The sequence below is a fragment of the Pelophylax lessonae genome, assembly GCF_965119305.1.
Source record: "Pelophylax lessonae genome assembly, chromosome: 12".
NCBI classification, from domain to species: domain Eukaryota; kingdom Metazoa; phylum Chordata; class Amphibia; order Anura; family Ranidae; genus Pelophylax; species Pelophylax lessonae.
The window spans coordinates 98690208-98713714 of record NC_138779.1 but is presented as its reverse complement, the minus strand read 5'-3'; the positions used below and the strand labels follow the sequence as shown (position 1 = coordinate 98713714).

The 23507-nt window shown below is 46.3% G+C and overlaps 1 protein-coding gene across 2 annotated transcripts in view; it reads left to right on the top strand.

The window, feature by feature from the left end:
• The window catches only part of PPP6R1 (protein phosphatase 6 regulatory subunit 1), a 327149-nt gene that overhangs the window by 113023 nt on the left and 190619 nt on the right, over positions 1–23507 (top strand). For both annotated transcript variants that reach the window (XM_082274358.1, XM_082274359.1), the window contains exons 3-5: positions 265–451; positions 1108–1245; positions 5215–5280. In XM_082274358.1, the coding sequence (XP_082130484.1) occupies positions 265–451; positions 1108–1245; positions 5215–5280 (391 nt within the window). The remainder of the gene's footprint in view (positions 1–264; positions 452–1107; positions 1246–5214; positions 5281–23507) is intronic.

Genomic DNA, 23507 nt, shown 5'->3' with positions numbered 1-23507 from the left:
AACTTGATTTGAAATGTTCCTGTTCATAATACTCATTTGAAAGTGTTAAACTTTGACCATACTTGTTCCTTGATGCACAAAATGTTATCAAATATTTACATGTACTTTAAATATTACTATTCCTCTTCCCCTCCTTTATCAACATTTCCTCCAAGAAGTGTAGTGTTGTGGTTATTACTATAATATATTATTTTGTTGTGCGTGTGTTTTTTTTTTTTTTTTTTATGCTTTAAACATTAGATTTTCTTTCTTTTCCAATATTAGGTATGCCAGTGTGTCATGTGAGATACTGACAGCAGACGTATCGCAGGTTAATGATGCATTAGGGGAAGACGAGTCTTTACTGAAGCAGTTGTACAGCTTTCTGCAGAACGATGAAGACTTGAATCCTTTGCTAGCCAGCTTCTTCAGCAAAGTGATGGGAATACTTATTAACCGCAAGACAGAACAGGTAATTTTTTTAAATTTTCTGATTTATAAGCTAGACACTGGAAGGTACATTGCATGAGTAAAGTCCATTCCTCACACAGAGCCAGTTTGTTGCTGCTTAATAAAGTAAGACAAATGTTTTTCTTTTCCTAGAAAGGCCCTTGTGAAGTCCTGTTATATTGACAATTTCTACTTCTGCTCCTAATTTTCCTAAGGTTTTTCATTTGTTGGAATGGTGATGCAGTCTTGATAAATTTTGCACAAGTGTTTTTTCTCCGGGTTAAACAAAGGATTGGAATGTTGCAGTTATATGCATTAAAACAAATGTACGATGCATTATGCATGCGGTACCATTCTTCTAATGGAAGATGCACTGTCTGGAAATCACACGAAGTGTAGCAAGTGGGATTTTTAGAAATTGTGCTGTGGAAAACGTTAAATACCAGTACTGAACCCTCCACTTTCTATAGGTGCAGTTTTAGGATGTAGGAAATATGGTTTATAGTGAAGATGAAGTGTTTCTTCATATAGTAAGTAAAAAATGGTCATTCTGACTGCACAATTCCCTTTAGTAGAACCTCTATTTAGCAAAGCAAACATTTGTCTTCCCCTTTCTACAATAGCTGATGAACTCTTGCACATTAAATGTTTTATGATCAATTGCTTTGTGTTTTACAGATTGTTGCCTTTCTTCGAAAGAAAGATAACTTTGTGAACTTACTGCTTCGGCATATTGGTACATCTGCAATCATGGATCTGCTATTACGGCTTTTGACATGTGTCGAGCAACCTCAGCTGAGGCAGGATGTCTTCAATGTAAGTGAGCTTTAAAAGGAAAGTTATATTATTTCTGCTTGTTAAATCCTATTTTCAAGTTTTGTCCTTTACATTTCCTGACATTTCAAGTTAATTGTACAGTACACAGGCCAAGTATTCTTAGACCCTGGGTTATAGGCTTTTGGCTTGTACCTTCAGGGTATTGGACACATTGGACTTTAAAGGACATGCTCCCCTAAACCCTCCATGCATTTTTTTTTTTTTTTTTGCTCAATACGTTTTTATTGAGAAAAATATAAAACATACCGATAACGGCAATAAAACAGTGAGTTGTCGAAATCAAGTCAGGCATCCATGAAACGAGACCACCATCAAATACAGCATGTTGGACTAATATAGGTAATGAAGTGACATGTGGAAAGTCAGTCAGGACAACCCTGACAAACATGTAAAATACAATTTCAAAGCAATCGGTCATTAAAATTACAAAAACAAAAAAGGATAAGGAGTGATAGAGGGAGAGAGGAGTAAGAGAGTAGGGGGGAAAAAATAGAGCTGGAAAAGAGGGGGGGGGCACCCAGCTCCTCTGGCTTCTAGTAATCTGTTAGAGAGAGGATGAACCAGTATACGATGGAAAATGAGTAAAGGAGATCCAGCAGGCCCATATCTTGTACACTTTTTTTACATTGATTTCTGTATTCTAGAGTCATATCCTCCATGTAATATAAATGGTTAACAGTTTGGAGCCATAGACTTATTGAAGGGATGACTGGGCTCTTCCAGTATCTGGGGATAAGGGATTTGGCAGTGTTCCAACAGGTGCGGGGTAATGAAGCGAAGATTTGGGCCTGTTGGTTTCTCTGTGCAGTGAAATAATACTTACCATGGGTCCCTCTTAATAGGGTATCCCTGAACATCCTCAATTATCTGTAAAACAGCAGACCAGTATGGCCTGATAAGTGGGCATGAGTAACTATACCCCTGCAACCTCTCCAGCAGAGGGTGGAGCAGCTAGGGAACATCTAGCGCAACTTGGCAGGGGTATGATGCCACCTGGTTAACAGTTTGTAGTTTGTTTCAGCCACTTTAGAGGAGATGGATGAGGTATGAGCAAGTTGCAGTATTTTGGAGATCTGGATATCAGAAAGTTGTGTATTCAAATCTTGCTCCCAATGGTGTATGAAAGAAGGTTTAGAAGTTGCATCCATAGATTGCAGCGCTTTGTATAACAATGAGTCCTCAGTGCATTTGATGTGCATTAAAGGCATGTTAAAAATGCATCCTAGATGCCAGGGGTTTTATTTGGCTGTTGTGAACAAGGCCAAATGCAGCACAAACTCTCAACAAATGCGCTGCACAAGCTGAGATGCTTCAACTTCTTCCAAACTCCTCCTGAAGCTTAATTTCCAAAGCGCAGCAACGTGTCGTAAAGCAAACACTTTGTATTTTTTGATATTGTGAACAGCACTATGTGTTGTCCATGTTATCAATTGCAGGCTGCTTTACTAGGAGTAAACTCCTTCTGTTAGTACCAGTGTGAACAGGGTCTAATGCGGGTCAAATGCTCATAGTGCATTTGAGAAGTATTTTAAACGCACCTTTAACGTGCTTTAAACTCAGTGAACAACTCGCATTAACTCAATAGGCACGTTTTTTGAGCATCAGTATTTTGAGCAATTGTGGACAAGTCTAGGTGTTTTTTTTTTTTTTTTTTTTTACCCCAATGCATTACCATAGGCTCCTGCTGCTTTCAGGTAAAGACTGTAAGGAGGGAGTGGGAGGCGTGGCTTAACTGGCTCAAGAGCGTGCAAACAATGAGTGCCCCCCATAGCACATAGCTTGCTTTGGCAGCACTTGGAACAGTGAAAGTGTGGAGAACTCCGACGGGGGACCACCAAAGAAGAGATCAGGGACCAATCTGTGCAAAATCATTGCACAGAGCAGGTAAGAATACCCCGTGTTTTTTTTTTTTTTAAAGTCTTTAATATCAATTTAATGCCGCTACAGTTGTTATACACACATGCAGTAATCACATATGAAAATTAAACACACATTCCATTATGGAGTGAAATTAGAAGCATGTGGGAAAGTCAAATATGTCTTGCCGATGAAAAGCCTAAAGATAAAGACCACTGCAATTTGTCAGTGTAATACCTCAACAAGAGAAATGACATGGCATAATAACATTGTAGTAACGCAACAGTTACATTGTGAAATGTTTGTAGATGTGTGTAGTGCGACTCCTACATATATAATATGGGTTATATAGAATCAAAATTTGGCACAGTGTGTAGATAAACACCAAGGGAAATTAAGCCGATTAATAGTAACTGAAAAATTGGAATAAATAAGTAAGCAGGATGAGACCTCTTTACATATATCAAAGTATTCCTGGTTTCATCTTGCTACCTCATTCCCTCTGGGAATTAACCCATGGTGGTATATTTGTTTTTATTTTTGTTGCTATATAAAGAGCCGGTTCACACTGAGGCAACACGACTCCTTACTACTTCGGGGGCGACTTGTGCATTACATTGCACCACGACTTCGGAGCGACTTGCAGGGACTTCACATAATGGAAGTCTATGCAAGTCGCTCCGAGGTCGCCCCAAAGTAGTACAGGACCCTTTTTCTAAGTCGGAGCGACTTGTGTCGCTCCTATTAGAACGGGTCCTGTAGCAGTCAATGGACCGCGAGGGTGCGCGACTTGTCAGGCTGACAAGTCGCCTGACAAGTCGCGCTAGTGTGAACTGACTCTAAAGCTCCAAATGTACACAGAAAGCCTAAACAAGGCTGCAAAATATCTGAGCACACAAAAATGTTCCTTTTCCCTGAAAATGCTCTGACAAATTATGTAGCGATGCCTTTAAATGATGCTGCAGCAGGCTTCTATTCTTCTGCAGCTCATTTAAGGTGAAATCAAACCTTAAAATTTAACCATTGAGGGGTAGGATTTTTATCTCTCACTGCCTGTCAGCACGTTGTGTACACTGACCCGCTTAAGCACATTTCAGCATACCTTTACCTCACGGTTCTGTGCTGGGATGATGTGATTCCCATGCGCATATGCAGGAGTGGCTTTGTCGCAGTCTATGCAATCCAGCAGCCGAGGAGTCGAAAGGAAGACTGGGGGAAGATGGAAGCATCTGTGACCGACTGGAGCATTGACAGTGCAGCACTGAAGGAGAGGTTTAATTCTGCTTTAAGTTGGTGCACAACTACACTGGTATATGATTGCCCCAGTGGGTACTATTTGTTATGTTTTATGCTTAATAATAAAGCCTTGTTCACACAGAGTGATCACATCTGTTCCGCTTTTAGGGCCATGTTTAGTCTCATAAGTATGCGCAGGTGTTCTGTATATTCCCATGTGGGCAGTCCCATTCATGTCTGTTGTGACACTGTGGCTGTACGGACCCATCCACTGTGTCCTAATATAACTTCTGTTAAGCTGTGGGTGCTTGTCCATGAACCCAGGGTGCATGCAGGGCCTTGCACCTGCATGGATGACACACTGAGAGCAACGACTGTGTCCATGCATGCAATTGCATTCCATTGGACAACAATGGGACTGCTGGCATGAAGATGCATGCGACACCTGTGCTTCCCTGTGCTGGTAAAACATGGACCCGCATAGGGCACGGATGTAATCACCCTGTGTGAGCAAGACCTAAATCGTTCATTTCTAGAATTATGGAAATTGCTTGTTTCAGAGGTGTCAGAGCATATACAGGCATAACTCATCACCATTTGTTGTGGCTGACAGTATGGTGCCGTCTCTTAACTGATTTAAAGAAGTCATGTTAACCCTGCCTAGTTGCCTACAGAATCTGTCCTCCTCTCCACAACAAGAGGAAAGAATTGTTATTATATGTGTATTACAAAACCTTTTCAGTAGCATATTTGACAGATAGAAAGGAAGTAATTAGGTTAATTGTCAGGATTTACATAGAGTACACTTTGAGGAAACCGATTATTTAAGCTCTTTAAATTTTCCTATTTATACAGTGGCTTAATGAAGAAAAAATAGTTCAAAGATTAATTGAAATGATCCATCCCTCAAAAGATGATAATGTAAGTATATAATTTTATTCATCTATTATTTGGGCAGTGCGTGTTTGATATGTCTTGGAAAGTCTTGGCATGATGGGTGTTAATGCCTGATATGGAGCTGCTCGCACTGCTGCAATTGCTGCAGTGCATTTGTTGGTCCATTTGTAATATAATGCAAAAGTACAGCGATTAAATGGTTACAGCACAGAAAGTAAAGTGCATCTCTAGGAAAAACCTTATCTTAAACTTAAAGCACTGGATACAAGCATAGTATTCCTAGACCATGAGTTATAATAATGCTCATACCTTCAGTTGACTAAATGGTGGCAAAGCTTTCCAGGGCACATCCTCTCCCCGTTCCTTGAGTCCTCAGTTGTGTTTTTTTTTTTTAAGGTGTCCGACTCCTAAAATGTTGGAAGACTTCTCCTTTACATAGAAATCACTGTACGCTGAACCACCTATTAAAATTCTTTTACTTTATTATTTTCACCTTCGATTACTTCAACTCCTCACTTCCTTCTAATGCCACAAATAGAAGAACTGCATTTGGATTGCCACAACCTTGGTTACACCTTTAAAGCTGTTCCTGAACCCCACGCTGTGGGGATGGCTGGTAATGTTGCTTCAGGCACTGGATTTTTCATGGACGATTACACTTTCTCCTAATGCATCATGTGTAGTCAGCCGCAGTGTGCTATACAGGTCTAGGGCTGTGGTGCCTCCCTATAGAATCCAGTCCCTGTAGACCCTTTTGGGATATGCCCACCATGACGGGTGAACCTTGGACTTTATAGTCTGTCCAGTGTCTTGGAGATGTAAGACCGGCTCAACCTGTATTCTATTGACCATTACTTTAAAAAAAAAAACAGGGTGAATTGAATTGTATCCTTAATGGTGTAAACGTTTTTGAAATTTTGGGCTTAAAAAAAACGTAACCATTCAGAGCTTAGTTCCAGGTGGATGACCATGTGTGACACCATAGGTGGCACAGTTTACCACACTTTCCATCTAGAGTTCTTATAGGTTACTCAGACGCTTCCTCCCACCCTTTTACCTCCCAAGATTCACTACAAGAGGGTCTATACCCTGTTGGCTACATTCTCCTGGACACACTTATCCTGTATTCCTCACCCTACTTTATGGACACCCTGCAGAAGACTACCCACACATATATCTGGTGGAGAACAGGCAAAATGGAGCCACAGTAAACACTCAGGCGAACATTTGCTCTGCTGAAAGCCTACACAACACTCAATTTCAGAGAAATGTTGCACTTCTTTCAGCGGAGCAGGAGCCAGCTAGAACATTAATCTTCACACATGATTCTAGCTCTGTTTCAGGTATTTTCTTCTAAAACTCCAGAAACGAAAATAGTGATGCTGAGCACCCTGCTCCTGCACTCAGAACTAGGTCTTCAGGCTGCCTCTATCCCGGAACTCACACTTGGCATCTACTATGGCTAGGCTTTGCTGCCCTCTACGACCGGGGTGGTCAACAAAACACTGCAAATAAAAACAAAGAAAAGGGTGCACCAGCCTAGCGCATTATCCTCAGCGGGCTTTTAATAACATAAGTTTAAAATCAGCTACTCACAAACATGCGTAATAATCCAGCATATGCATTACATAGAGCAGCATCTTTTTAGGCTCTGAGGAAGAGGCACGGCCTCGAAGACTTCACGAGAGATTGGACTTTTAAAAAGATGCTGCTCTATGGAATTGATATGCTGGATTATTATGCATGTTTGTGAGTAGCTGATTTTAAACTTAACTTATGTTATTAAAAGCCCACTGAGGATAATGCGCTAGGCTGGTGCGCCATGTTCTTCTAAAAGTCTGACATGTATACTTTTATGCATGTCTGCACCTCTCAGTGCATACACATCTTTAGTTCCAGTCCTATAGCATAGTGGTGTAGTATTTCACATAGATTGTTTCTACTTATAGAGATATGCCGGGATCCAATGAAGATAGTTCTACCCAATAGATGTAGAAGAAGATATCTCATCCACAAGTCACTCCATATAATTATCCCAAAGTAGCTATCATTGGATGTAGTAAGCGGTAAATAGCCCTATAAATGGCGAGCAGTCCTCAACTTACACAATAGTGGTATGAGGGATAAGTAGAAATCTATGTAAAATACTACACCACTACTCTATAGGACTGCAACTAAAGATATGTGCACACTCTGAGCGGCGCAGACGTGCATAGAAGGATGCATGTCAGACTTTTTATGCATTCGAGCATGTAATTAGCCCTGGGTACAGAGTATTAAGTAGTAATCATTCGGTATAAAAGAAAATCTTCACAAATCACAATCTGTTTCAGGCACGCCACAAGTAGAATATTTGACAAATGCAGAATTTTCTGCATCTGTGGCACAATTCGTTAGACAAGGAACTAAAACAACCCTTTTTGCCCAGGGCTCAAAAGTGCCATGCCCCCTTCTCTTACTCCCGAGTCAGATCCTAATCTGCCCGCCCTAAATTGGCAGACACAGAAGGGAAATAAGGAGGACCTTGAGGCAGTATTGGAGGAAGCTGCAGAAGATTTCTCTCCCCTGGGTTGCCACTATATTGAAGCAGGAGTGTCGAGCAACATGATGATGTGAAAAAATTCACTGTTGCCATCTGCAAAAGTCTTTGCATTGTCCAGTTTGATTCTTCTCTGTCTTTACACATCCTTTTATGTACAAACACCTGCAAAAACTTTTATGTTCATAAACAGGAAGAATGTGCAATCTATGATGATTGGGCCACTCCCGAAAGGATTTTTGCTCCTTCCAAAATCTTTGCTGAATTGAATACTATCTAGTGAAAAAGATTTCTCAAAGAGTGGTCTTACTCTATCGTTCATTGACAGAAGCAGCGCCGTATTCTTCTTGACCATTGGGTTATGCTGCCCCCTACAGGAGTAGGACGCTAGCCAGGAAAAAGCTTTACCACGCCTATGGGGCAGTCCCTGCAGGCATAGACCCTCACACTCTGCTATAGCCTTCAGTTTGTTTCTGCCTAATTTAGGATTGGGACCTAGTTCCCTGCTTGGACTTCGGTCTCAGTTTTTTTTTTTTTTTTTTTTTTTGTGGAAACCTCTTTTTAAGACTTTGTTTTAGTTCCTGAGAGAACTACAAGCAACAGCCGGCTGGGTGTTAGACTGGATATACTAGATCCCCCAGCCTGCCCAGCGAGTGTGAGCAGGTTATAGTCCAGCACTAGGCCTTGCCACAACAGAGCCCTGGTGTACGGGGGCTGGCCCACGAGTGAAACATCTCGCCTGGACGCACATGACCTGGGATGCCCCGAGTTGCAGCGTACCCCCTGGCCGTCAGCACCCCCACCCCGGGTGGAGAGGTGGTCTGTTTGGAATGATGCCCACCTGATGCCCTGGTATGGTAAGGAAGTGTCCCTCGCCCCCCCATTTCTCTGGTGGTCTCGAGGGGGGAACGTGGGCCCCCTCCCTGGAAAAGTCGGATCCTCCAGTATCCCTCGGTTCCCCTGGCCTCTCTGTGATACCAGGCCCCCCTTAGGCCTGTCCCCCCCCCCCAAGCAGGCTTCTACCTCTGGGGGGGCGGATGTATTGGGGGAGGGGGGTTTTGTCCTGGTGGGGTCCCCTTCTGGACTGTCTGATGACCCTCCATGGGGGGGGGGGGGGGTCCTGGAAACTGCATCAATGTAAAAGTTTCTCATTGGAATGCATGGGCAGCTATGTGTTGGTAGTTCTCCATAGGATGCATGTGGCGGCTAATTTCTTGGAGTCCACGATCGCTGGACAGCAAGGGAGAAGCTAGGGTGGCTCTAGGCATGACTCAGGTTTTTATCTGTTCCTGTGTCAGATCGTTCCTCATCTCCGCATAGAACGTTCCTGTAGCCTCTAGTCCGTTTTGGTGGTATGTTCCTGGGGTCCCTGTAGGTATTCCTCACTCACCCTGCTGCAGGCTGTGTTAGTGCTGGGACTTGTGGTACCGCTGGCGCAGCGGCGCGGATCACATTTTTTGCAACTTTTCTTAAAGTGACACTGCTTTTTTTTGTGTTGAGTGATTATGGAGTCTCAAGACCAAATCTCACCTACTGACCCCCTCAGTGCGGTTGCGGGACTCTCCAGGTCGCAGCCCCTGTCTGCTTTTACAGCAGTTTTGGAAAACCTGGTGCCAAAAGTGGATTTAGTTTTGAAAAATGCCACCAGCAGAAAGCGCCCTATGCTTTCCTCTGCCTCTCTAGTATCCTCAGATTCTGAGGTAGATGTGGCTGCTTTGGATGCATACTATCCTGGTGGATCTGCGTCATTGTATTCTGACGGTGAGGAGGATATATCCTCGTCAGCTGCCGCACGGGAAAGCACTCTGTTGGAGGCACTTAGTGTGTTGGTGTGGGAAACCTTAGAAATGGCAGATCATTCTACAGTGTCAGGGACTCGGGTGTCTTTTGGCGCCCTTAAATCCCAGAAGTTGGGCAAGGTTTTTCCCTGTCCAGAACTTTTTGAAAACATTGTCACTGAACAGTGGGGACGCATCAAACAAAGGTTATTGGTACCTAAGTGCTTTAAAAGGCGCTACCTCTTTGCGGATGCGGTTCCACTAGGTGGACCATGCCACAGAAGGTGGATCATCCAGTTTCCAGACTAAACAAGTCTACTGTGGTCCCAGTGGAAGAGTGCCCGGTATTACAGACCACATGGATAGACGGATTGAGTCTCTGTCCCGCCATTTGCATGTGTTAGCAGGCTCAATACTAAAACCAGTCTTTGTGATCACTCTGGTGTCAGACCATCACAGAATGGGCAAAGTTGCTGAAATGTGACTTGGAAACAGAGCAGCTCTCACCGGGCCTGATAGAGCTGATGGATCAAGTGGACCAAGCCCTTCTGTATATATGTGATGCGGCTCCACTGGTAGAATGTCTGCTTTGGGGATTTCTATTAGGCGCATGGTGTGGCTAAAAAGCTGGTCTATGGACCAGGCTTCCAAAAATAGAAAAAGTGGTCACCTCCCCCATCTATAACTGGTCTTGACAGTAAGGAGCAGTGGAAGGGCAAACACAGGTCAAAGAAGCCAGGGGGGCTGTCTTGGAGGGTCTTTCTGTCCAGGGGACTTGGTCTCGGTGTAGAGAGACTCTTGCCCATCAACATCTTGAGAACCAGGTTAGCCCGTTTGGCTATGTCATTGGACAACTAGGTTGCGGTGGTGTCCTGTCAGTATTCAGTCCGACAGTACAAACCTGGTGTCTTATATCAACCATTGGGGGGGCACCAGGAACCAATTGGTTCAGAAAGAGGTGAACCACATACTGACATGGGCAAAGAGGTATGTTCCATGTTTGTTAGCCGTATTCATCCTGGGTGTGGACAATTGGCAGGCTGACTTTCTAAGTCGCCAGCAGATCTGTCAACATTGGGGTACCTCCAACGTAGATCTATTGGAATCCAGGTTCAACAACAAGCTAGACAATTTTTTGTCTCCAGAATCATGGATCCGATCGCTATCGGAACGGATGCCTTGGTGACCCCTGAGCCTGATGTATGCATTTTCTCCGATCCAACTTCTGCCACATTTGTTGAGCAGAATTCAGTTGGAAGGGAAGCTGGTGATCCTGGTGGCTCCTGCATGGCCCAGGAGGCCTTGGTTCGCAGAGGTTGTAAGGGTTAGCCGTGGGGGAGCCATGGTTGCTTCCATGTCTTCCAGATCTGCTCTCCCAAGGTCCCATATTCCATCCTGCTTTATGGTCGCTGAATTTGATGGCCTGGCTATTGAAACCAGAATCTTGAAGGATCGGGGGATCTCAGGCTTGGTTTTGGCTACATTGAATAATGCCAGAAAACCCGTCTCTAGGACAATCTATTATAGAGTTTGGAAATCCTAAATTTCTTGGTGTGAATCCAAAAAAATGGCATCCGCTTAAGGATATCATTGGTAGAATTCTTGCTTTTCTTCAGGTAGGGGGTGCTCCTAAAATTGGCATTAGGGACCATTAAAGGTCAAGTCTCAGCCTTGTCGTTTTTTTTTCCAGAGACCCATAGTGACGCACTCTTTGATGCGTACATTTATGCAAGGTGTGATTTGCTTGGTTCCGCCAATTAAGCCACACCTGTGTCCTTAGGTTCAAAGGGCTGCCTCAGATCCCATCAGGCAAATTCCCTTGGTATTATTGGTCAGGAAATTGGTCATTTTGGTTGCTATAACCTCCACCATGAGGGTCTCGGAGTTAGCGGCTCTTTCCTGTAGAGAGTCATTTTTAATCCTTCATCAGAATGAAGTGGTCTTTCGGCCTCATCCATCCTTTTTGCCTAAAGTAGCATCCGGTTTTTACCTAAACCAGAATATAGTTCTGCCTTCCTTTTTTCCAAATCCTCATGCTTCAGAGGAAATATTGTTGCATTCACTAGATGTGGTTCATGCAGTTAAAGTCTATTTGACGTTTGGCCTTTCCTAGTACTACGGATTACATAGTTACATAGTTAGTGAGGCTGAAAAAAGACACAAGTCCATCCAGTTCAACCTATGTGTGTGTGTTTGCTTTTAACCGTACATTGTATACCCCTGTATGTTGTGGTCTTTAAGGTGTCCATCCAATAGTTTTTTGAAACTATCAATGCTCCCCGCTGATACGACTGCTTGCGGAAGAGAATTCCACATCCTTACCGCTCTTACAGTGAAGAACCCCTTACGCACTTTAAGGTTAAACCGCCTTTCCTCTAGTTTTAGTAAGTGGCCACGTGTCTTATTGTATTCCCTTACTCTAAATAGTTTGTTCCTTATGCTAGGGTCACCAGTACAGTATTTGTACATTGATATCATATCCCCCCTCAAGCGTCTCTTCTCCAGAGAGAATAGGTTCAGTGCTTGTAGTCTTTCCTCATAGCCGATGTCCTCCATTCCCCTAATTATTTTTGTTGCCCTTCTCTGGACTTTCTCCAGTTCCAGCACATCCTTCCTGAGGACCGGTGCCCAGAACTGGACAGCATACTCCAGATGTGGCCGGACCAGAGTCTTGGTGCAGATGACTTCAACTACTTCCACTAGCTCTAGGTGAATTTGTCAAGTCATTGTTCAAGCTTATGGCTTAAAGGGCAAGATTCCGCCTTTTAAGTGCATTCTACCAGGAGGGTGAGTGCTTCTTGGGCTGTGCATCAAGTATCTATGGCTCAGATTTGCAAAGCTGCTACTTGGTCTTCAGTTCATACATTCACAAGGTTTTATGAAGTGGATGTTAGACCCGAGAAGGGGCTCAGTTTGGCATTAGCGTGTTGCAAGCAGCATTATAAGTTCCTATTGTTCTTTGCCCAGGGGCAGTTATGGGATTATGTGTCCCCCCTTCGCTCAAGAGCATTGCTTTAGGACATCCCAGATAGTCATTATTACATGCTCTGTGCCCAGTGATGTACGATAAAGAAAATAGGATTTTTCCTACAGCTTACCTGTAAAATCCTTTTCTTGGAGTACCTCACTGGACACAGAGGTCCCTCCCCTCTTTTTCGGGGATATTCATAGCTTGCTTCAAAAACTCAGGTTCTTCCTGTATGGGAGGAACTTCCTGTCTATTGGTTGCCAGTGTTCATTCACCTAAAGTTAGCGTATAACCCAGATAGTCATCATTACCTGCTCTGTGTCCCATGATGTACTCCAAGAAAAGGATTTTACAGGTAAGCTGTAGGAAAAATCCTGTCTTTTTTTTTTTTTTTTTTTTCATTTTGTTTTACAATTCTTCAGTTACTTCCTGGTCTCCAGACCTAGGCAAATGTTATATGTTCCAAAAATCTTAGGGGGATAGGGGTTTTCTCAGCGAAGCACACCCTCCTTTCTACATGACTGAGCTCAGGGCAGATGGATTCCAGGAAACAAATTATCTGTCCTTGCGGTCTTTTTTTAACACAATAAAGCATGGAGACATAGATGGGTGGGGTAGTTTGCTTTAAATATTAAAAATGAATGAAATCGCTTTTTTGGTGCTCAGATGCATTGTAGTTCTGCTTTAACACTAGAAAACATTGTTCAACTTCCGGTTCCGGCGCCGAATGTAGTAGTCGCCATCCACGCCGGCTCCCGCGATCGGACGATAAAACGGCTTAAATACCGGCTAACCCACTTCCCTCGGGCCCCCCACAGCTCCGTACACCCCCGGGCGATCCCCCGGTGCCATCCAATACCCGGCATGGATAAATTTCTGGAGAAAGGCGGCCCGCGCAATCCGCCGGGTCCGCCGCAAATCGAGGCCCCGGTCTCGGCCTTCACTGCGGATGAGGCGGACGCCTCCCGCATGGACACGGCTGCTTCTGCGGCTCCCACGGTGCCCACCCTGGGTGACCCCCAGTCGGATCGTATAGCGCAGACTGTGGTGGCACTACTGTCCCCCACCATAACAGCGGCTGTGCAAACGGCAGTGGCGGCGGGCATGCAGGACTTTAAAAAGCAGCTCACCGAACATACACACAGGCTGCAAGAAGTGGAACAGCGTGTGGCAAGTGTGGAGGAGGAAATATACAGCTCTCATGGATTTGAGCAGGCACAGGAAAAGACAAACCAATTCTTGCTCCAAAAAGTGGACGATTTGGAAAACAGAGCGCGAAGGAGTAACCTCCGCTTTATTGGGATACCAGAGACTGTGCCACCCTCTGCGATCCCTGACCTGTGCTCCAAGAGGATTCCGGAGGCTCTGGGACTGAAAGGAATCTGCGTGGTCGAACGCGCCCACCGTATGGGGATACACTCTTCAGAACGTTCCTCCCCGCGCCCGATCATAGCCAAGTACCTGAACTACGCCGATCGGCGATCCTCCAGAAATTCAGGCAATCCAAATCTTTCCAGATTGACGGTATAAAAGTCCTGATTTTCGCGGACTACTCCGTTGAGGTGGCCAAGAGACGAAAGGCTTTCCAGGCAGTATGCTCACAACTGCACCAATCCCAGATCAAATTCACGTTGGCATACCCAGCTATCCTTAGGCTACGGGCACCTTCAGGTGAACAACTGTCATTCCAGGACCCCTCGGAGGCGGAAGGCTTTATAAGATCACTCCGTACGGATGGGTCTGACCCCATGCACAACAAGTCGTCCTCAGCCCAGCGCTCCCTGATCCCAAGGACCCCGCGAAAAGAATCTCCCAAACGGCAAAAATATTCTGAGGCAGTTAGCGGAGGGCGATTTCTTCCACATCGCTGACTCGCCATGGACCGCCACTAGTAATTATTACCTCCTCCTAGGAGACCCTGTGGACACGTAATGTATCTTCTCATCCACGTTGCTGTTGCATATTTCAGGTTGCCACTGGAAAGTTGCGGGCATTGGAGGTAGCTACCTCTGACCCGTTTTTTTCTCTGCATTGTTTTGTTTAGTTTTTTCTGTGCTATACACTTAGGTTATAATCCTATAAACTTTCCTGTTACGGCTGATGAGTTATAATACTGTTATATGCTGTCACTGTGGAGGACCCGGGCGCTCCCCTCGATTATGGCGAATAGGGGTTCAGGGTTCCTTACCCCCCTCTATTTATTTTCCCTCTTTTTTTTTAATATAGAGGTGATTTGGGTTGGTTTTGTTCACAGACCTGCTGACGTCCGTACCAAGGGACTTGTCGCCTTACACAGTTACAGCATTCGGAAAAAAGTGAAGTCCATGATGTATTTTTTTCCAGATGCCTTTCTGCATTTCGTTGTTCTCCCCCTGTTCTCTTTACCCATGTCTGTCCCCCCCAATTCCCCTTCAGCCTCCTCGGTTCCACGGTTGGAATCAGCTCCCCTGGGGTATCTGTGTTCAATGAGTGTTAGACGCATGTCCATAACATATTTGGTAGTATACGCACCCATTCCTGCCGTCTACATCTATAAGCGGATGTATTGTCATGCTCCATACCATCATCTATCAGACCCTCCATGAGGATTTTGTCATGGAATGTCAGGGGCTTACGGTCCCCAATTAAAAGGATGAAGGTATTGAGACATCTCAAGAGGCTCAAAGCAGACATAGCATTACTACAGGAGTCCCATTTGTCCTCAGAGGACTTTTTCCGGATGAAAAAGCTGTGGGTGGGTACGGTGGTGGGATCGGCGGCTCTGGGCAGGAAGGCCGGAGTCCTGATCCTGATCCACAAGCGTCTTTCCTGTAATATCATTTCCCTCTCCACCGACACTAGCGGTAGATTTGTCTCAGCGCATATGAAGATCAATGACAGCGAAATACTACTGACAAATGTTTATGCTCCCAACACCCCGGACCAGTCCTTTTATAAAGAACTGTCCTCTCACTTGCTTACCTACCCTCAGGTCCCACACGTCATAGGCGGTGATTTTAACTCCCTTATGGACCCCCTACTGGATAAGTCTCGGTCCAAACCTAGAACAAATAATTCTGATGTGTCCACCTCTAGTCCTCTAGCTCTGTTAGTAGAATCCCTCCACCTCACAGATGTGTGGCGACTACAACACCCTGCTGACAGGGAATATACCTTTTATTCGCACCCTCACAATGTGTTTACTAGGATAGACTATTTCTTTGTCTCGGCCAATGCCCTAAGGAGAATTGAGGACCCAGAGATCCATGAAATTTTAATTTCTGACCATGCCCCTGTATCCTTGATCTTAGACCCCCCCGGCAAGCAGGCGGATACTAGTTTGTGGAGATTCCCGGGGTATTTGAGCAACGATGCGGACTTTCAGACCTACCTAGCTGGGGCTTGGGCGGAGTACTCGGAGGCAAATGCCCTGCACACCTCTCAACCCAATTTGTTTTGGGAGGCGGGCAAGGCTTTTCTGCGTGGCAAAATTATATCATACGCCTCGGCATATCGGAAAAACGCATCCAAAAGCTACCTTCAGGCCAGTGAACGTCTCCGCCTGGCTCAACGACAGCTGTTGTCCGCGGACTCTCCCGCTAACCGACAAGAGTGGTCCCTAGCCAAGCAGGCCTTTGACACTTGGGCGGACAAGTTGGAAGGTATTAAAAGTGCACGCTTCTCTGCCACGCTACATAAATTTGGGAACAAGGCAGGTAAATTACTGGCGAGGTTGTGCGGGGCGCCCTACACTCCTACACACATTGCATCACTCCGAACCCCGTCGGGCAAAACTGTGTCTACCCCTTCTGACGTTAAACGGACAATGAGAGACTTCTATGCATCCCTGTACTCTCCAGACCCCTTCGACGTTGAACAGGCGCGTTTCTTCCTGGACAATGTCTCCCTACCTAACCTTTCTCCTACGCAACTAGATGCCTTGAATTTACCGGTGTCTCTCGAGGAGATCCGGGACATTGTAAAACAACTCGCTCCCAATAAAGCCCCGGACCCGGATGGCCTCACAGGCGAATTCTACAAGACCGCTTGGGAGATCATAGGACCCACTCTGCTGGAGGTATATTCGGCCATCATGTTGGGTGGCTCGTATCCCCCCACGGGCAGCCAGGCCATAATCAAGCTGCTGGCAAAGAAAGGGAAAGACCCCCTGGAACCTGGTTCCTACAGGCCGATTTCCCTGTTAAATTTGGACGTGAAGGTTCTATCCAAACTTCTAGCATCCCGACTTGCTCTGATTATGCCATCCCTAATTCACCCGGCTCAATCCGGCTTTACCAAGGGGCGGTCAGCGGCCTCAAATCTCCGAAAGGTGCTTCTGGCCTTGGACCAGGCCAGGGTTTCCTCGGGGGCGGACCTGGCTATCATCACCCTGGACGCGGAGAAGGCCTTCGACAATGTGGGCTTTGACTGGCTCTCTATGGTTATGTCTTCCTTTGGTTTCTCGGGTCCATTCACTCGTGTTGTCAAAGCTATGTATGCCTCTCCGGCGGCCAGGTTGTGGGTAGCCGGGTCCCTCACCGACGAGTTCCGCCTGTTTAAGGGCACGAGACAGGGCTGCCCCTTGTCTCCGTTGCTCTTCAATTTGGCTCTGGAGCCTTTATCCAGATTCTTACTAGAAAAAGCGCCACTCCACGGTATTCCACTTGGCTCTAGGGAATTACGCATATCATTGTTTGCAGATGACGTTTTGATTTTTACTAGTAACCCCTCAGCTGATATGCGCACCATTATCTCCATCTTCGATAAATTTAAACTGTGTTCCGGTTTGTGGATAAACTATGCTAAAAGTGAAATCCTCACATTAGGTACCACGTCCAATCCCACCTGGGCAGCCTCCTCTCCCTTCACTATAGCTACTTCACATATCACGTATTTAGGAATCAGGATAGGTAGGCTCCCTTCCTCCATCTATACCTTAAACTATCCCCCGCTATTTCAGAGGATCTCTCGTGAGTTAGATGGTTGGATGGATCTGCCTCTCTCGCTCCTGGGGAGATGCCACCTTGTAAAGATGGTTAGCTTTGCACGGTTGTTATACCCTCTGCAAACGCTCCCGTTATTGCTTAAACACAACGACATTAAACTGCTGAATCGAGCTATCTCTAATTTTATATGGCGCGGTAAACGGCCTCGAATTTCTTTCAAAAAATGATGTCTGCCCAGGAGCAAGGGGGGTATTGGCCTCCCCGATATCAGGTTATACAATCTGTCTTGTCTCCTCCGAGTATCTTTGGACTGGCTCTCTGGCTCCTCCCATTACTCCAACTATGTCTTGGAAACGCACATGTCTGCCCCCTACTCACTGGTTGCATTGTTGCATGCTAAATGGAAAACTATGCCCCCAAAGTTGCAGCATAACATCCTCTTGCGAGATACGGTGATCGCATGGAGAGAATCTAGGAAACGTCTGAAACTCCCTTCATCTATGTCCAAATATTTGCCCATAAAGGACAACCCGGCCTTTATACCAGGCCTGCACTCGGAATACTTCAATGTGTGGCAAAGGTCGGGCCTATTGAAATTCTCAGACCTCTGTGACCCCGCCACGGGAAAACCACGGGTTGTACGTGACATCTTGGATACCTATAATTTGCCTGCCTCTCATGTTTTTCCAATCCTGCAGTGCCTAAGCTTCCTTCGCTCCTCAGGTGCCTCTGCAAACGCTGGACTTGTGGACCCGTTATTGGACCCTCTTTTCGACTCAGGGATTTACAGCATCTCCGACATTTACAAACCCTTTCAAAAACTAACATCCTATCACTTCGCTGGCTCCTCAGCGACAAACTGGGCCAAGGACTTCACACTGGAGGACATTGTCACTAAGATATTCCAGGGGTATAATCGTACGCTACGCTTGACTCCTAACGAGACTTGGAGAGAAACGCAGTTGAAAATTCTTCATAGGGCGTATATCCCGTTTACTTCTAAAGCAAATGATCCTCTCACGGGCCTATGCCCTCAATGCAAAACCACCCGCCCAAACCTCCATCACAGGTTATGGTCGTGCTCTATCATAGCTACTTTCTGGGATCAGGTGTTAGCATTCATCAAACGGGTAACGCTGTTACAACTGCCGAAGGACCCCCTCCTTCTCATATTCGGACACTGGGACAAACAGCTTCAGGTATGGACTGTCCGTCCACCCCCACACCCGCGGAGATGGGTGCTCATTTGTTTGTTGATAGCCCGGAGAGTCATACTCGCCAATTGGATCTCCGCGGTGGGCCCTTCTGTAACGCAAGTCCACCGTGACCTCTTGAGTCTCATGGTCAAAGACCAGCTCAATACGGATTTCAACCTCCCCTCCTCAGCAACCCGCTTCTCGGACACCTGGCAGGACTTTCTGGATTCACTACCTAAAGAGGTGGCCAGCACCTCGTCTGTGGTTAACTTCATGTATAACACTTCTGGGTAGTATGATAATGTTATGGTATAGATGCTTTTGACCTACTCCCCCTCCCCCTCCTTTTCCTCCCCCCCCCCCTCCCAGTTCTTTTTTTTTTTTTTTTTTTCTTCGTTCCCTAATTGCTCTATTGCAGATATCCATCCCACAGTTTAAGAGTTATCTACGTGCCATGGATCCATCCAACTAGGGTTCTAGTATGTTTATGGTTAAGTCATTGAGTAACTTTCTCGGTCTGCAGTATCATTTAGGTCGGTCACGAGTCTCTGTGTTGTGCTCGGCTTCTGACCTGTAAAAGGTAAAACGTGTTGTGTCATTGTAATCTCTGCAACCTTTTGTATCCTAACAGATGTTTCTCTAGCGCTCATCGACAGACGTAGTCCTCGGTGATACACCACCTTCGGGTTATGTTACCTCCGCAGGAGCAGGACTAGACAGGAAATTAAAAAGCTCTGGCCACACCCTAGGGGCAGTCCCAGAGGGTATATCCTCTCTCTCTCTGCCTCAGCAAATCAGTTATTTTCTGTCTAGTTAGGAGTAAGGACCTAGATACCTTGCTGGGATCTTAGGTCCTGGCAAGAAATTTTTTTCTAAAAGGATTTTTGGACAGCTTTTTTTCTCCAGTGTTCCTGTGAGATCTTCAAGCAAGAAAGCTGAACTGGGCGACGGGCTGGATGTTGAGATCCGGTGGTCACCCCAGTTCAGCCTACGAGCGCGTGCAGGCCATAGCTCCGCGCTGAGTCGGCCACGACAAAGTCCCATTAAAGGACTGAACCCGCGAGTTAAACGTCTCGCTGAAACGCCAAAGACCATGAGTCACGGCGTCTGTATCGGTCGACAGCCCTCCCGCCCCGGTGGAGAGGGGTACTGTCAGGAGTTGGTGCCCGCCTGGTTCCGGTATGGTGAGTAGTATGTTCCCCCTGTTTTCCCTGACGGGTTTTGTGGTGAACGCGGGCCCCTCTCTGTATGGTAAGAAAGAGTTTCTTTCTATCCTATAACATGTCACAAATCCTCCTACTTTGAGTGTGATTTTATGTGTGCAAAAGCCAGGAGGCTTGGTTTGGGAGCTAACAATCTATTGTATACATGTTTTAAAGATGTAATCTGTGGCATTCTGGGAATCTTATGGGTTAAGTATAAGCTACCTACCAGTCAGAAGCCATGGACATGTAGACTGCCTTCCAAGTCAGATCTCCAGCTAATAGCAGGCCTCCCGAACGGCCATGCGGTCCGCCAGGGCCGGTACCGCCAAACACGCCATATCCCCATGCAGAGAGAGTGTTGTGTGCCTGCAGCACACCGCTAGTCAGCACAGGCCGCCGCCATTTGTTTTGCTGGATCGCACGAGCCGCCATTTTGGCGTAGCCTCGTGTCTCCAGCATGGGGGCGGCCATGTTTTAGGTGATTCTACACCTCGTGGAGCTTGGGGGAGGCGCCGGAAGGCGTACAGAGGGGCGGAGCCGCCTCCTTTCTTCCTGGGCAGCCAGCCAAAAGACTTCCTGTTTGTCTAAGACAGCGCTGTAAGCTGTTGCAGTTCAACTCTGAACATCAAGTGGTGAGCCTGGGGGTCTATCTCTCTCTCTCTCGATCGATAGGGATCCCTAGCAGGTAACACTAAGGGGTTTTTTTGTGGCGCTGAGGGTCAAAAAAAAAAAAAAAAAGTTTTTCTTTACTTTGAATTATATCATCCAGGAAGTAACTGGAGTTATTATGGACCCTGCCACACAGATTCCCCCACCTGTTTCCCTCGAGGGGGCCTCGGGACCCGCCGGTGTACAGAGTATAGAGTCATTTACAGCAATTTTGGAGTCTATGGTGGCTCGGGTGGAGGCGGCCTGTCAGGGACGGGGGTCAAGGAAGCGACCCCCGCCTACCCCTATACTATCTGACACCTCTGACTCTGATTCAGAGATGGTCACTGCAGTTGCAGGTTCCTCTGCAAGGGCTGCTATCCCAGGTAAAGCCCCCTCAGACAGTGAGGAGGACGCTTCTTCTCCTGCTATAATTCAGGAAGAAGCATTGGTGGACGCACTAGTTGTGGCAGTGCAAGAAACCTTAAAACTTGAGGCTTTACCGGCAGAGGCAACTGAAACAGAGAGGCCTTTTGGGACTAATAAGCCCATCAAGACGGCGAAGGCTTTTCCTGTACCTAAATGTTTTGGAAATCAGATTAAAGGAGAATGGGAACATTCTAAACGTACCTTTACTATTTCCAAGCGTATTGCTAGACGCTATCCGTTTGAGGAATCCATCATTAAGAAATGGACGGTACCACCAGTCGTGGATCCGCCTATTTCCAGGCTGAATAAAGCCACGGTTATTCCAGTGGAGGACACTTCGTCCTTTAAGGATCCGGTGGATCGAAAGATAGAAGCGGAGTCCCGCACTATCTTTTCTCTGATAGGGTCAGCATTTAGACCAGTAATTGTTATTGGTCTAGTTTCCCAGACACTTACAGAATGGGCGAAGATGGTACGCCAAGATCTTAGGGGAAAAGATATTCCCCAGGAGACATCTGATTTGATAGAACAGATCATACAAGGGCTACGGTTTATCTGTGACGCAGCCTTGGACACTACTCCTTTGTTAGGGCATGCATCTAAGTTAGCAGTGATCCTCAGACGTGTGCTGTGGTTAAAATGCTGGTCAGCTGACCTAGGTTCCAAAAAGACTTTGACCAATCTCCCTTTCCAGGGGAATCGTCTATTTGGAGCCAACCTAGATGAAATCATTAAGGATGCCACCGGGGGCAAGAGTACTTTTTTGCCACAGGCTGCAAAAGCTAAGGAACCTCGCAACAAGCGAGGACCTTTCTTTACCGCCCATAAAGGACGCCCGGCTGGTACTTCCGGGAAAGGCAAGACTCCTCCAGGAGGGTTCAAGAAGGGCTGGTCGGACAAGCAGAGGACCAACCCAGCCAAACCCGAAGTAAAGGAGTACACAGCCTGAAGGTGCGCCCCCACCCAATTTCAGGGTGGGGGGACGTTTTCACCGGTATTCAGGACATCAGATCGAGCATCAACCACTACTACCGGTGCGATTCTTCCCTTCCAACATTTAAGTACAGGAAGCGGTAGTTACCGTTCCCTGTATAGATCTTTTCCTTTACCTTTTCCTAAGATTAGTCCCGATACCTCACAGGAATCGGATCTGATTGACCAGATAGGCCAAGTAGCCTCTAGTCGGGTGACTTCGGTCCCTGAGGTTCAACCAGAAAAGATCACCTTGCCTGATAACTATCAGGTATCTGATAAATGTGTGGGAACAGAAAACGACCAGACTTTCTCGGATGGTCGGGGCCAGATACCTCTAGGGACGCCTGGTTCAGATCCAATCAGCGCCAGTGGTCCTAGAAATTCTAGGCTGGCCTCTTCAAGCCGGCCTGGCCGACTTGGACAGGTTAGTCGCAGACGTTCCGTGGGAACTTCGTCTCAGGGAGTGTCTGTAGTCTCAAGGACCTATTTACCTTCGTGCTTTACAGTCGCTGGTTTTAATGGCCTGGCCATTGAGACCCAAGTACTGAAGGACAGAGGTTTGTCTACTTCTGTCATTCCTACCCTTATTAAAGCAAGGAAAGCGACTTCCAGCAAAGTCTATTATCACACATGGAAGACTTATATTGCGTGGTGCGAATCTTTAGGATTTCCTCCACGTACCTATTCGGTGTCTCGAATATTGGCCTTTTTGCAACAAGGGGTTGAGCAGAAGCTAGCCTTGAGCACCATCAAGGGTCAAGTTTCAGCATTAGCAATCTTCTTTCAGAAACCTTTAGCTACCAAATCCTTGGTGCGGAATTTCATCCAGGGGGTGCGGCACCTGGCTCCTCCAGTCCGCGCGCCCTTACCGCCCTGGGATCTTAATTTGGTTTTGTCGGTTCTACAGAAACCTCCCTTTGAAAATATCAGGGAGATTCCCTTGCTTACTTTATCCCAGAAGGTGGTCTTCTTGGTGGCTATTACTTCTGCTCGCAGGGTGTCAGAACTGGCTGCATTATCATGCCAGTCCCCATACCTAGTGATTCATAGGGATAAGGTAGTACTTCATCCTAAGCCATCTTTTCTTCCTAAGGTGGTTTCAGATTTTCATCTGAATGAAGATATTGTACTACCTTCCTTGTGTCCTCAGCCCAAGCATCATCGGGAACATGCGTTGCATTCCTTGGATGTGGTTCGGGCAATCAGGGTATACCTGAAAGCTACGGAATCATTCCGTAAGACGGATTCACTTTTTGTGATCACGGATGGCCCCAGAAAGGGTTTGCCGGCATCTGCCGCGACCATTGCCAAATGGATTAGACAAACGGTGGTACAGGCTTATTCTATTAAGGGTCAGAGTCCTCCGTTCCCTGTTAGGGCGCACTCCACTCGAGCGCTCAGTACTTCCTGGGCCTTTCGCCATCAGGCGTCAGTGGTCCAGGTATGTAAGGCGGCCACTTGGTCGTCGGTACATACCTTTACTAAATTCTATAAAATTGATGTGACGGCATCGGCGGATGCCTCATTTGGCCGCAAGGTTTTGCAGGCCGCAATTTGAGGAGACCGGTGGTCTACCTCGAGGGTTTTT